General features: G+C 45.3%; 2 protein-coding genes across 2 annotated transcripts; both read left to right on the top strand.

The window, feature by feature from the left end:
• Nucleotides 1-251: 251 nt before the first annotated feature.
• LOC117860788 (ubiquitin carboxyl-terminal hydrolase 17) lies at nt 252-7446 on the top strand. The gene is made up of 11 exons (XM_034744166.2): nt 252-670; nt 2291-3206; nt 3281-3363; nt 3695-3780; nt 3855-4017; nt 4706-4826; nt 4959-5116; nt 5620-5704; nt 5863-6078; nt 6485-6546; nt 6655-7446. The coding sequence occupies exons 1-11, from the start codon at nt 267-269 to the stop codon at nt 7343-7345; spliced, it is 2985 nt and encodes a 994-aa protein (XP_034600057.1). The 5' UTR covers nt 252-266; the 3' UTR covers nt 7346-7446.
• Nucleotides 7447-8847: 1401 nt separating this feature from the next.
• LOC117862252 (uncharacterized) lies at nt 8848-12522 on the top strand. The gene has a single exon (XM_034745785.2). The coding sequence runs from the start codon at nt 9391-9393 to the stop codon at nt 10342-10344; it is 954 nt and encodes a 317-aa protein (XP_034601676.1). The 5' UTR covers nt 8848-9390; the 3' UTR covers nt 10345-12522.
• Nucleotides 12523-14060: the final 1538 nt, after the last annotated feature.

Genomic DNA, 14060 nt, shown 5'->3' with positions numbered 1-14060 from the left:
TGCTGGTGCCTGCCTGCCTCTCCGTCACTTCCAAAGACCAGACACAGACACGACCAGACCAGGGGAGGGAGGAAGAGAAACCCGAACCGGAGAAGAGGAGGGGTGAAAATTGGAAACCCTCGGGGTCTAAATTGCAGCGGATTCGCGCGGGTGAGGTGGGGATCGGGGCGCGGATCCGGCGGGTAGGAGCGGCGGGGGCGAGATCTATGCGCGGAGCGGGAGGAGGAGCGGGCTGAGGGAGGAGGTGGGTGGGGGGCGGGCTGCCAATGGAGGAGGAGGTGGAGTCGTCCTCGGCGGCGGCGGCCGTGGTTCTGGCACTGGTGGCGCTCGTGGTGGTGCCGGCGCTGGCGCTGCTGGTGCGGAGCCGGTGGCGCCGGGCCGCGGCGCGGAGGGATGAGGTGCGGCGCCTCGCGCGGCTCGCGGCCGAGGAGTCCGAGCTGGCGGAGCGGGAGTCCGTGCTCGCCTACTACTCCGAGCTGTTCCCGGCCGTGGTGCACGCCGCGGAGGTGCCCGAGGCGCCGGTGTGGGGGCCGCCGCCCGCGGCGGTGGCTCCCGCGCAGGAGGACGTGGAGGCACAGCCGCAGCCGCCGGCTGGGGCGAAGGGGGTCTGCGCGGTGTGCTTCAGGCCCACCACGTTCAGGTGCAAGCAGTGCAAGGCCGTCAAGTACTGGTGAGTGGATGATGCTCCTGCTCCGGATTCCATTCCGGGTTTGTTTAATTTCATCCGGTGATTGGGGAATTGTGGGAGATAGTCCGTGATTTGTACAATTTTGGGTGGGGTTGTCCTGTGTTCGGTACAAATTTGGGTGTCGGTGTCATGTGAATGGCTGGTAATTCCACAAATTCTAGACTACGCACTCTGCACCAAACCTTGGGTGCTGCTACCCCTGAGTTAGGGCGCTGCTAACCTCCATTTAGCCCTTATGTCTGTTTTTAATTGTGATTCAATAACCTTGGGTGCATGTACAACATTGCTTACTGGAACTCGGAATTTATAGAACTTTGGTAGTGAGTTGGCCAGTTATTGTACTAATCTTGAGTTATCTATGATCCCTTATAATAGCTTGTTCCTTGCAAAATCAACAATTGGTTCAGATCCTTGACTCCCATGTCTCTGCCTCTCAGAGTCTAGGTTCCTGCTAGTTGAGTCTGTTCAGGGTATGTGTGTTGATTTTGATCAATTTAGGCCATGGCGTGTATTATGGTATCAGCCATCTCATGGTGACTGTGCACGCTGTTTTGATGAGCATGGTATTATTTCCATGCCTCAATGTTACCAGTTGCATGTCCATACTGGCACTGATCTGGTGCACATATATATCATACAGCAGGAACAGTTGCGTTAGAGGGTGTCAACATCTGCAGATATATTTAAGTATGTTCAAGAAAATGACTGAAACTTTGTATGCATACTGAAATTTGCATAAACTTATGTCTTCTATATTACATTCTTACTCTAAGTTGGTAACATCTAGATGTATGATGAATTGATGATACTACTAGAGTACAGGAGTAGATTTGTGCATATATAAAAACATTAACCAGTGGTCAAAGTTGTGTTTAGGGACCATGCCAAAAAAAAAACTTTCCTAAACATCACTTATTTGTGACAGTAGAAAGTACCATGCATGACATGCTTGTTTGACGGTGGGTAAATGCGCAAGCTAGCCACCAGGTACTACAATAATACTTCATAGTTCTTACTTCTTACAACTGTACATCTGTCAAGTATTAGCTGACAGCGGTGTGCCCTGACCATGCCATCCCATATTTGTCAATCTACCTATGGACTTCAGGACTATTCAGCAATTGAGACATTGATTGGCTGGATAAGATGTGGAAAGCTAGCATGCTATAGATCCATCGTGCATCTGCTTGTCCTCAAGTTTACACGATATATTGCTTAATTCATTTTATATTTGCTAATCCTTTGTTTAACCATTTATTTGCATGCGTGCATCTCCTGTGGAATGGAGTGGCGTTGGCATTCATTTCTTCCTTAAATCATTAAATGGTAGTATCGGACATTTTGGAAAGAAAATAGGAAGGGGAAGGGTAAAGGGGCATGTTCTGGGGGTGTTTGACACTTTGTTTAGCAACATAATACGATTAGTGGTTGAGATAAAATGATTGGTGGATTGGAGGGGTCCTTTTTTTGTGGGATAAGTTTCATACAGATATCCATGAGTTACCATGTTTGAATTCCTAAATGATGTTGCAGTATTGTGTGGTTTATAAGATCGACAACTTTCCTGGCTTCTGAACTTTATTAACACTTTCCTTTTTGCAGTTCCTTCAAATGCCAGATAGCCCACTGGAGACAAGGTCATAAAGATGAATGCCATCCACCTAGTGTTAATACAAGGCCTGATGATGAAGGGAGAGTTGAACAGGAAAGAGCTGCTGAAGAGAATGTATCAGTTGGTGTAAAACAGATTGCTGAAACAAACAAACCATTTACTATTGGAGATGAAACTTCTGATGAAAACCATAGCTTGAAGAGTTCAATAGGTGAAGGTAAACACATGCCTTTAGAAGATTTATGCACCAGCACAGAGGTTCCTGGAGGTCATAAATCCAACGGCACAGTTGAAATCCCTCAAAATGTTCCAGTATCTGTTGATGGTAGAAAGATGGCATCAAACACTGAACATGCAACTTTTGTTGAAGATGGTTCTTCCAGCAAGGACTTAAATGAAGTGTTGCCATGCAAGTCTCAAGCTACTGACCCAAAGGCAAGTGGTCGTAGCAGTTCTTTCAATGGAGAATCCTTTAATCATTCCAAGGAACACCATAAAGCTCAGGATGCCAGTATCGTTGAGGATTGTTCTCAGACAAGTCATAACAGAGAACTTGAAGATAGTGGCAATCCCCGAGCTGCTGCATCCGTTGTCTTGGAGCCCAAAAGTTCTAGGAATCCTATTCGTGTGGAACTTGAGAGGTCTAAAACAAAATCTGTTGGGAATGACAACATTCAAAGCACAAAACCTGTGCTAACTGCATTGACTGCTGAAAAAGCTACTTCCATTCGTGGTGGATGTTCTGTGATACCTATTCCATCTAAAGTGTCTGATAATTGTTCTGATAGAAGTTCTAAACCTTCAGAGAGATCGGGTTCAACAGCAAATAATCTCGCAACATCTCTGAAGAAAATTGTCAGGCAGCAAACAGCATCAAAAGTTGTGAGACATTATCCATCAGAACTGGTAAATAACCAAATAGCCTTTCATAATTAGCATCTTATTTTATCTCTTCTGCTAACAGTTCTTTTTTGTGTCAGACACTCTTTCCATATGAACTTTTTGTGAAGCTCTACGACAAGGTTGAGTTGCACCCCTTTGGTCTTCATAACCTTGGCAACAGGTAAACAGTGAATTGTTTTCAATAGCAAGAGTAGGAAGGTTGGCTGGTATTAAAACATGGTTTATCAATTAAGGTTATCCCTTTTTTTTGTCTGGGCATTTGTATGATCTTAGGTGAATGCTCCTAAATATTTGTATTTAACTTCCATTAAAGTCTGCTTTGTGCATAGAATGTGATACTTTGAGGTGGATTATATCATGGCCTGATATGTTAGCACTGAACTTGCGTCTTTTCGTGGCATAGAGCTTAGGGGTTAAGTGGGTTGTTTTGGATGGACTTATTTTTTAGTACATTGTTGTTGTTCACTTTGTCTAACCCGTGTCTTTTGCAGTTGCTATGCAAATGCTGTTCTTCAGTGCTTGATGTTTACTCGACCACTTACAACATATCTTTTGGGAGGACTTCATTCAAAAAATTGTAATTCTCGTCACACCACTTCGTTTCTTTTTACTGCGCACTTGAGTATTTAAATAATACCTCGTGTGCTGTAGGCTCCAAAAGGGAATGGTGCTTCATGTGCGAATTTGAAAAACTCATTGTGGAGGGCAAACGACGCAAGACTGCTTTATCACCAACTGGGATACTCTCTCATTTGCATGACATTGGCAGTAGCTTTGGTCCTGGTAAACAAGAAGATGCTCATGAATTTCTCAGGTAAGGCAGCATATATTTACTATATTTTTGACACTTCAAGAATATGAAGCAGTTCATAATCCTACAGAATCTATGTGTAGCAAAGTGTGGAAAAGATTAAATATAGAGGTTTCTGATTATTTAATTATTAATTTGAATTTAATTGTGGTTATGCCATTTGAGTGATCAATTATTATGAGTAGGTGGAAGAAAAAAAATGTGCTATAGATCTGGTTGGGCTATTTTACTACCTGTGGATGAGCGCTTTTGCCATAGTTGCTTGTAAATGTCCACCTAGTGAGGCTGAATTTGTTACACTAAAGCACATCGCTTTACAGTTATGATGTTTTGATTTGATTTTCCTCATCCTGTTTAAACCAAATGAAAGTTGCAGTACCATTCAGTGCTTGTTTTGAACTCGTATTCCCCAACTAGTTGCCTATTGCCATTCACACTATGGAAATCCTATGCAAACAAGAAATTATAGAACTTGAGTAATGGACCCCACAGTGATTTATTTGTTACTTTTTTAGTCCACTTTATTCTGGGTTAGTGTTGCAAGTGGTTCACATGTTATCAAAAAAATTAATTGATCGTAGCTAACTCCTTTATATGCAAGAGTTCTTCGATGTGACAAAAATGCCTTATCCTCAAATCAAAGGCATTGCCTCTACTTTTATTGAAAGCATAGCATCTGGTCTCTTTGCAGGTATGCAATTGATGCCATGCAATCCGTATGCATGAAGGAAGCTAGAAAAGGAGGTGCCCTTCGGTCAGCAGAAGAAACTACACTTGTGCAATTGATATTTGGGGGCTATCTGCGATCTAAGGTTATTTACATAAAGCTTAATATTTTAATTCTGATATATATTCAATTACCTTAGACTTCTTATATAGTGAACTAATCCTTTTTACATCCTTACTGATCATTCCTTCCTCTTTCTTTGATTTTTTTTTCATAGATAAAATGCTCAAGGTGTCATATTAGTTCTGAGCAATGTGAGCGTATGTTGGATCTTACTGTTGAAATAGATGGTGACATCAGTTCACTGGATGAGGCTCTTGTGCGGTTTACATCTACAGAAGTCTTGGATGGAGAAAATAGATATCACTGCAGCAGGTTTGCTTACATCTCTTGATCTTTTCTTTTCTTTTCTTCTCTTCATCGGCTCACGATGTGCCTATATGTTCATCAAATTGCTCATCTTTTATCTGGGGACCATAATCTTTGGTTGTCACTGAATCTTAAGAAAACTAAGGAGGGACTCCTACGCCATCTTGTAATTTTGAAAAGAACCGATAGCTGCATAACATTTTGTTCTTGTTGCTAATATGAGGGTTAGAGATTCATATTGTTTTGTCATTGGAGGACATTTACATTTGCAAGTGTCATCATACCCAACTGCATGGTAATCATTTTTAATGGAAAGTAATGTTTTTTTTCACCGTCTTGGAAAAAAGAGAAAATGAATGCCTTTTCTGAGGGCCATCTACCATGGCATTCTCAACTTATTTCACTATTCTAGTAATGTATTAATGCTCGCTTCACATTTAGTCACATGCATGTAGTTTCAATTATTCTTTTGTTAAATTCTCATTCCTGACTCTACTCTGCCTTATCAGATGCAAATCCTATGAGCGTGCTAAAAAGAAGTTGACAATAGAAGAAGCACCAAATGTTCTGACTATTGCACTGAAAAGATATCAGGTATGTGCCATTTACTGAAAGTTTTATTTGAACACCGTACTAGCAAAAGAGGGGAGAAGTACATGTGGATGACTCAAATGTTCATATTTTCATGTATTAAACTATTAATAGGAATTGAGTTTTGTTATATCCACTAAACATCCTTTTTATATGTGCAGTCTGGCAAGTTTGGGAAGATTAACAAAGCCATCAGATTTCCGGAGACCCTGAACATGGTTCGTTATATGAACCCAGAGACTGATGACAGATCGCCTGTTTACAGCCTCTATGCAGTGGTTGTCCATCATGATGTCATGAATGCTGCCTTCTCTGGTCATTATGTATGTTATGTTAAAGATACACAGGGAAAGTGGTTTAAGGCAGATGACAGCCAGGTATGCTTCTCATGGTCCTATTCTCATAATTAGGGCCTTTTTGGAAAGGTCATTCCAGGATCCAAATTTCTAGGATTTATAAAAACATGAGCTAAATCCTGAGAGTTCCTAGACTGATTTTTTCCCTCCAAACTGACCCTTAAGTGTTTTTCTTCTACCATAAATGAAACTATAATCCTTAATGAAAATATGGAATAATGATCAGACTGTACATATTATTAGAAAATTGCAAGGATAAGTTTATATTTTTGTAAAAGAATAGCAAACATATTTTGTGTCAAAAGTTGACAGTTACTGAACTGATGCTTCACTGGGTTGAAAGCAGCGGGCCTGTGCTAGGTTATCTTCAGATAGAATCAGTTGTTGTAATATGCTATTCTTAATAGCTTGCGTCTGTTGTGTGCAGGTGAAACCTGTATCTCTAGACAACGTTATGTCAAAGTGTGCGTATATGCTGCTGTACGCAAGGTGAATACCAGGATTTTCTTATTCTAATTGCATATGCTCGCACTTGTCCTGCATATGCCTGTGAGGACTTTTGTCAGGATATTCTAATTCTTGTTCTAATTAAATCAGATGCTCACCAAGGGCGCCAAGCTCTGTGAGGAAAGTGATGGTTCAAGACCCAGCACGCCCGAAGAAGGCCAAGCAGAAGGTAGTTCCAGGAGGGACACCATTTGGAGGAGGTTCCTTCAGCAGACACCAAGGTGGTCACCTACATGCAGACTACATGGCAGATGACCTTGCCCATACATCCGACGAATATGGAGATGCACCATATCCACCGGCAGAATCTCCAAGTCCAAGCGAGAGCTCGTCACTCTTCAGCAACTCTGATGCTGGATCGCACAGCACTGTCAGCACTGATAGTAGCGACAGCACAAGGAATTCGACCAGCACCGAGGAGTACGAGTACCTGTTTGGTGCCTCAGATCAAATGTACCCGGGAGCACCTGTGGAGAACGAATACCCGACGTATTCCCGTTCGAGATCCAGCTTGAATACCAGCTCATCAGGAGGGTTGGCGGACGACGCGGAGAGGTTTGCCGAGCACAAGCCTCAGGGTGGTGGTGCCGGAGGGGGTTGGGTTGTGGGCGACGAGAGCCCGTCCTTGTTGTATACTGACAGAAGTAAACATCAGTCGAGCAGTAAGTTAACAGACCAGTATAGGCAGTTAGATAGGAGCGGACATGACCCTGGAGAAACCAGGGGCGGCGTTCTATTGAGGAGATCAGCTAGGGACAGGACCGCCCAAACATTTTATTGATGTGGAGGGTTTGGGCTGTGTAGAGGAATAATATGATGTAGCCTGTAATATTATCCCGTTGCAATGTGTAAAAAGAGAAGAGGAATGTGGTAGCCATAAAAGTGAAATGCCTAACTTGATAACATACTCCTTAGGAACTTGGTAGCACACATTGCATTTCCATTGGACATGCATAGACCATCATTGCAAATTTAGAACAAACATATAATCTAAGGAACCCAAAGGCCCCTGTCAACGTTCATGCGTATGGCGTGTCATTACGCACGATCGCAAGTACAACTTTGACAGGCACAGCACGGAGATATCTCTTCTCCTTGAATGGACACGGGTGTGGGTGGGTAGAGATATACAGGCAGAGCGATGCGAGGCTTCGGATTCGTTGTCCTGCAGCCGGATTGATTGCATGGGCCAAGTGATGGCCAGGACCAGTCTATCGGATAAGGTGATCCGGTTGATCATTGGGGCCTATCTGGTTGGCCTAATGCATCACGTGCTTGTTGATAGCGCCCGTCGCTATTACTGCTAGTATAGCATGGATTGGATTGGATTGGCTCAGCTATCTATGTTAGGTGTAGTTTTGTTTGTTTCCTTTTTTCCCAGGAATTTGATGAGCGGTCACGCTGTGATTTGAAATGCTCCATATGGATAAGATTGGTATGGGAAATCTCTGTTATGTTTCAGGAACTAAATTGTCGTTGGCGAAATTCCCATCAAATCCTATGCCATGTTAGTGTGTTCCAAACAAGTTCTTGTAGTCTCCTTGCGCGCCGGTGGTAGAGCGCCGGTCCCCGTAATGATGACGATCAGACGGTCCAAGGCCGTGCCTCCACGTTGAATTTGTGTACGACCCGGCTGGCGGCTACTCGAGCGAGCCCTTTACATGCCATGTCGCGCATGCAAGCGTTCGCGCCGCCGACGAGGCAGCCCTCGCACCGCGCGCTGCGCGCACATCGGCACATGCAGACATGCTGTGCGTGCACCCTGCTTTGCGGCGCCACGCAAATATATAAGCAACGGCGGCCAGTGTCCATGATGTGCCGCTCCGATCCTTCGACGACACACGCGGTCGCGTTCCGTCCCCCGTGCCCACGCCGGTCGCGCGTCGCTGGAACACGAGCTACTCCTTCCATCTCAAATTATTATTTATTTTAATTTTTAAAATATTTTTTCTATATATATGTTATGTCACACGTAGCAAAAACTATATATAGAAAAATAAATAGTAATTTGGTACGGAGATATTTTTTCTATATATATATGTTACGTCGTAGAAAAACTATATATAAAAAAATAAATAGTAATTTGATACGGAGGGGGAGGAGCACTAATCGCGCGATCGCCGTGGCTGGGCTACCTGGCTTGGCGTGCCGTCAAAGGATGCGGCGGCGGCCCGGCCGGCAGGCCGGTGGTTGGGCACCGATCAGTCCGCATCGATGGCTCCGCAACTGCGAACGCTTTTCGACCAGTTTTTACAACCCCCCAAGCAACCAACCTACCATTCTCACCGGCGGCACGTCGACCGCAGTCTGCCGCACGCAGCCGCATACCAGCATGGACGCCACGCATGGCGTGTGTACTTGGCAACAGTGCGTCCAGCAGCCACCCACCACGGCCGGTCTCCATCGGTATTAGCTAGGGCGAAAGAAGCAAGCCACCACGGGAACGGGATGTCAAAGGGATTGCGAGATCGGAAGCAGCGGGGGCCCCGGTCGCAGCGCCGTATCATCATTCGCCCCGGATCCGGTGGCCAATCCTGTCGTATGTCCCTGCTGCTCCATCCATCATCTATAGCCTATCCTTGCTTATATCCCGCCGACCGGCCCAAAAGTCCAAAGGAAATCCGTTCTCGTCTCCCAGTCCCAGCTGCCCCCGGCCCTGCCATGCGCGTGCCATGGAAAGGCGCCGCGAGGACCCCTCCTGCTATTACTACCACGACGCAGCCGCCAGCCTTGCCCTTGCTGCCTTGCACCACGAGCTAGCTAGCTACTGTTAAGCATCTCTCCGTCGCACGTCTCGCTGTCGTATCATTTGCCGCGGTAGCAAGCATGGAGCGGGACGGGCTTTACGGAGGAGGCCGTGGCGAGGGCGGGTACGTGGTCCGAGACTTCCCACGGCCGCAGCACGGGCAGCAGCAGCGGCAGATGGAGTGCTTCTCTGATGAGGTGAGCAGCCGCGACGGCGAGGAGGAGGCGAACGGCGGTGGCAGTGGCCCAACGCCGGCGGCGAACTCGGGGGGAGTAGGAGGAGGTGGTGACGGGGTGACCGTGGAGACGACGGGGAAGCGCAGGCGGGGGCGGCCGCCGGGGTCCAAGAACAAGCCGAAGCCGCCGCCGGTGGTGACGCGGGACGTGGAGCCCGCGGCGGCCATGCGGCCGCACGTGCTCGAGGTCCCCGCCGGCGGGGACGTCGCCCGCGCGCTCGCGGGCTTCGCGCGCCGCCGCGGCCTCGGGATCTGCGTGCTCGCGGGGACGGGCGCCGTCGCCGAAGTGACTTTCCGCCACCCGTCGCCGTCGTCGTCGTCCCCCGCCGACGGCGGCGTCGGCGGCTCCGCGACCGTCGTCTTCCGCGGCCGGTACGAGATCCTCTCCATCTCGGCCACGTTTCTGGCCCCGTCCATGTCCGCGGCGGTGCCGCCCCGCGCCGTCAGGGACCTCTCAGTATCGCTCGCGGGACCGCACGGCCAGATCGTCGGGGGCACCGTGGCGGGCCCGCTCGTCGCCGCCACCACCGTCGTTATCCTGGCCGCCGCGTTCACCGACCTTACCTTCCACCGCCTCCCCCTCGAGGACGACGCGTCGGTGTCCGTCTCCGGCAGCGCCGAAGCCGACGAGCATCGTGGGCACCAGCCGCCGGAGCCGCAGGACGCGGGCGGGCTGCACCCGCACCTGCGCAGCATGGCTCCGGGGACTCAGCCGGTTCCATCGTACGCTCGCCAGTCGTCCCAGGAGGTGTGGCCGCCGGCGGGAAGTGCACAGCGTCCAAGGCCGCCGTATCAATAGCTCCGATCGAGCCTCCGACGACGATTGCTTTTCCTGACATCGGACGTCTGCTTCTTATACGGTCAATGGCGCTCGACCCTTCATAATTACACATCTGATTATTTTTCCCGTCTAATTCCTCTCGAGACATTTGACAGTGTGGCTAGTGTTAGGGTTTAATATCAGATACATTTATGATCCAGGTACTCCAAACTACTCCACTTCGTTAGGGTTCATCATTCTTATTTAATTTGAACTAGGAAGGTGGCCCGCTCAATTTGCGTGGGTAGCTAGCCTTTTGTCATGCTAATATTAACCTTTTTTTGCTTAAAATTAAATTTACTGATGTGATTTAGTTTTCTCAGTTCATTGTCATTATTTTGTCCAAATAGCCTTGTCATTATTTTGTCCAAATAGCCTAGATCAAGATGTTTTTTTTTGTCATCATGATAAAAGGAAATATCTTATAGCGAAACATAGTATTTTTCTGTAAATAGAAAGTAATAATTTTATCTTGTACTATCAATTTTGTTAGTCTTAGTTATGGTGGCAAATTATTCTTAGGCTTTAAGAAGAAGATATAGATGAGTTACCAGTTTTTATGTAGTCTGGTGTTGAGATGAGCTAGCGAATACAACATAGCCCCACTCAACCTGGTTATTCCAACCGGGCTATTTATTTGACTTGTGTCTTTAATATTGTAGGTGGTTTGGTGTTGAGATGTTGATCTTGTTGATTTTTCTCGCTAGCAGTAGAGAAGAGAACTTCCATCCAACATTTTTTATCCTAATTATTTTTTACCCGGGACTAAAGGAGTTTTAGTCTCGAGTATAAATTTTGTAGTCTGTCGGAGCCCTTTTAATCCCGGTTGGAACCACCAACCGGGATAAAAGTAGAGCTTTTAATCTCGGTTGGAGCTACCAGCTGGGATAAAATGAATTAGTCCCGGTTGGTGGCTCCAACCGGGACTAAAAGGGTGTTTTTAGTCCTGGTTGGAGCCACCAACTGTGATGTACTTTTAGTCCTAGTTGGAGTCACCAACTGGGTAAAATGAATTAGTCCCGGTTGGTAGCTCCAACCGGGACTAAAAGGGCTCCTCTCCCTCCCTTATCTCTCCGACTTCTCTCTCCCTTATCTGCTCCGTCCTCTCCTCTCCCTCAACTCGCTCGGTGCCTCTGCTCCCTCTCCCGCTCCTCCCTTTCTGCTCCCTTCCTTCCTCCCCACCTCCTCCTCTCCCTCTGCTCCCTCCCTGCCTCCCCGACCTCCTCCTCCTAGCTCCCTCCCCGTGCGAGGGCTCGGCGCAGGCGGAGTGGCGCCGCCGCGCCGCCGGCCCACTTTTTTTATTTTTTTGAACCTTTTTAGTCCTGGTTGGTATAGTCATGGGTGAAATACCCGGGACTAAAGAGGGGGACCTTTAGTCCCGGTTGGTCCTTCGGGAGCTATGAGGCTTACCAACCGAGACTAAAGGTTAGTTTTCCACCAGTGTCTCCACCCTTCTAAACTCTATCAACCCTATTAGATGTTGTTTTCGTCTTTATCTTCTTCGCTAACTTCATCAAGATCTCCCCCTCCCCCTTTCTCTCTCCCCTTCTTGGTCACTGGGCGGCCCCACATCTTCAATGGTGTACCCTCTTCTTGGAGCTGCACTATGGTGTTCAAGAGATATGGTTGAAGTTGTCAACCCTTGTCTACTTTTCATGTCCGTTTTCCATGCCCTTCCTCATATTTAACTACACTTTTAGCATCATCTTCTTATCGGACTAGGTCTTTATTGGTTCAATCTGTCCGATGTTGCTATGGTTCAATCTTGTTTTACCAAACAGCACAAATAGCGCGGTTCAATTTGTTGATTGATCTTTTCAGAATTCTTATCCAAGACATCATAAATTTACAACTGATCATTACATAAATTCTTGATTTCCTTGACGAATTTATCAAATATAGTTGAATATGTCTTTCATGTTTCATGATGATGCTTCGGTGTCCTCCCTGCTGATCAATCATTATTAGTGTCCCAAAGTTTGGACATACGGTGAAATTAAGAGCAAAGCTCGAAAAGTGAAGATTATGTTTTACTTTAATTTGTACTCCTACAAATCCATCCTTTTTGTTGCCAACGTATGTTACTTTTTTTTTCATATTGTATTCGATATGGATTATTTTCTATTCTATTTTAATATATTTTTTCCATTTTGATTAGATCTTATGAGCCATTTTTTTATTAGGTCTTTTTATATTCCCAATACATATACTAATTTCTTTTTTTAACCTTAAACTTACATACTCATTTACATCTATTTGACATACGCTCTTATTTGTTTATTTTAATTTTGAAGTCATATGAAAATCAAACTGGTAATTTTAGTTACTATATAATTTTAATTAAATCTGATAATGTTAATTAGTAGAGCATGGTGGCTTCTTTGGCAAGGTAACCAATACAAATAGTATGGATAGACATTGTTGTATAATATCCACTTGTACCTCTGTGCTCAATTAGCACCGCTTTATCCAACTCACAACATCCGGCAACCTCGTAGAGAATTTGAATGGTCATGTGTTTTTGGTGCAAATAGAGTTATACTTGCATTATTGAGCAAAGTTAGCTTCACGTTCAAATCGTGTTGGTCGTCCTCAGATTGACCCTAACTCCCACTTAAATCGTGCGTCTCATCGCGGGTTGAGCTCCTCCCCACCATCCAAGCGATTTCGGGGGCGTTTGGTTCCCTTTGCTTATTTTTAAGCAAGTGTCACATCAATATTTAGATACTAATTAGGAGTATTAAACGTAGGCTATTTACAAAACCCATTACATAAGTGGAGGCTAAACAGCGAGACGAACCTATTAAGCCTAATTAATCCATCATTAGCAAATATTTACTGTAGCAACGTATTGTCAAATCATGAACTAATTAGGCTTAATAGATTCGTCTCGCCGTTTAGCCTCCACTTATGTAATCAGTTTTGTAAATAGTCTACATTTAATACTCCTAATTAGTATCTAAACATTCGATGTGACGGGTGCTTAAAAATAAGCAAACGAACCAAACCAGACCTTCCTCGTCATTGCATTGCTTGAGCTTATTATTTTCATCCAAATCAAGATCATAATTGGCACGTGCACGTGGAGGACGTCCTCGGCAAGCTGCATGGCACGCAGCGGGTGACATGTATCGAATCAAGCGGCAGCTCAGCCGTCTTTTGGCAGGTCTGCGTCTGCGCACTCATGCACCTTAAGAGTCACGCATAAAGCGCTGATTCGAAGTATGGAATTACTGAAACCTTACGACGATCCTATTAACTATTCCCATATATATAAGATACAGTCGTACGTACATATTATTGGCATCTCTCTACATGACAAATCAATATTAGACGACTCTTTGGATTAATCTATACTATTGCCACTATATATAACTAATCAATATAAGAGGATTATTTGGATTAATTTAGACCGTTAGATCATCATAGAATCCAACGGTGGATATTCTCCTCTTTTTTCGATTAATGTGGTAATTTTTAGGCCTCTCGGCGAACGTGGTAATCAATATTAGACTGCTTCTTTTAACACTATTGTATTAAGATAATAGATATGAGTTAGCTTACTCTAGTGACAGACCGAAACATGCAAATAGTTTATGTCATCTATTTACACCCTCCGCTTTTATCTATAATGCATATTTTATTTCGTTTTGTGGCAAGCCTTTTACCAATTTTCAGTTCATTAAATTTTTTTC

The sequence above is a fragment of the Setaria viridis genome, chromosome 6, assembly GCF_005286985.2.
Source record: "Setaria viridis chromosome 6, Setaria_viridis_v4.0, whole genome shotgun sequence".
Classification (NCBI taxonomy): Eukaryota; Viridiplantae; Streptophyta; class Magnoliopsida; order Poales; family Poaceae; genus Setaria; species Setaria viridis.
The sequence above is the reverse complement of the archived record's forward strand: the minus strand, read 5'-3'. Positions and strand labels throughout refer to the sequence as shown.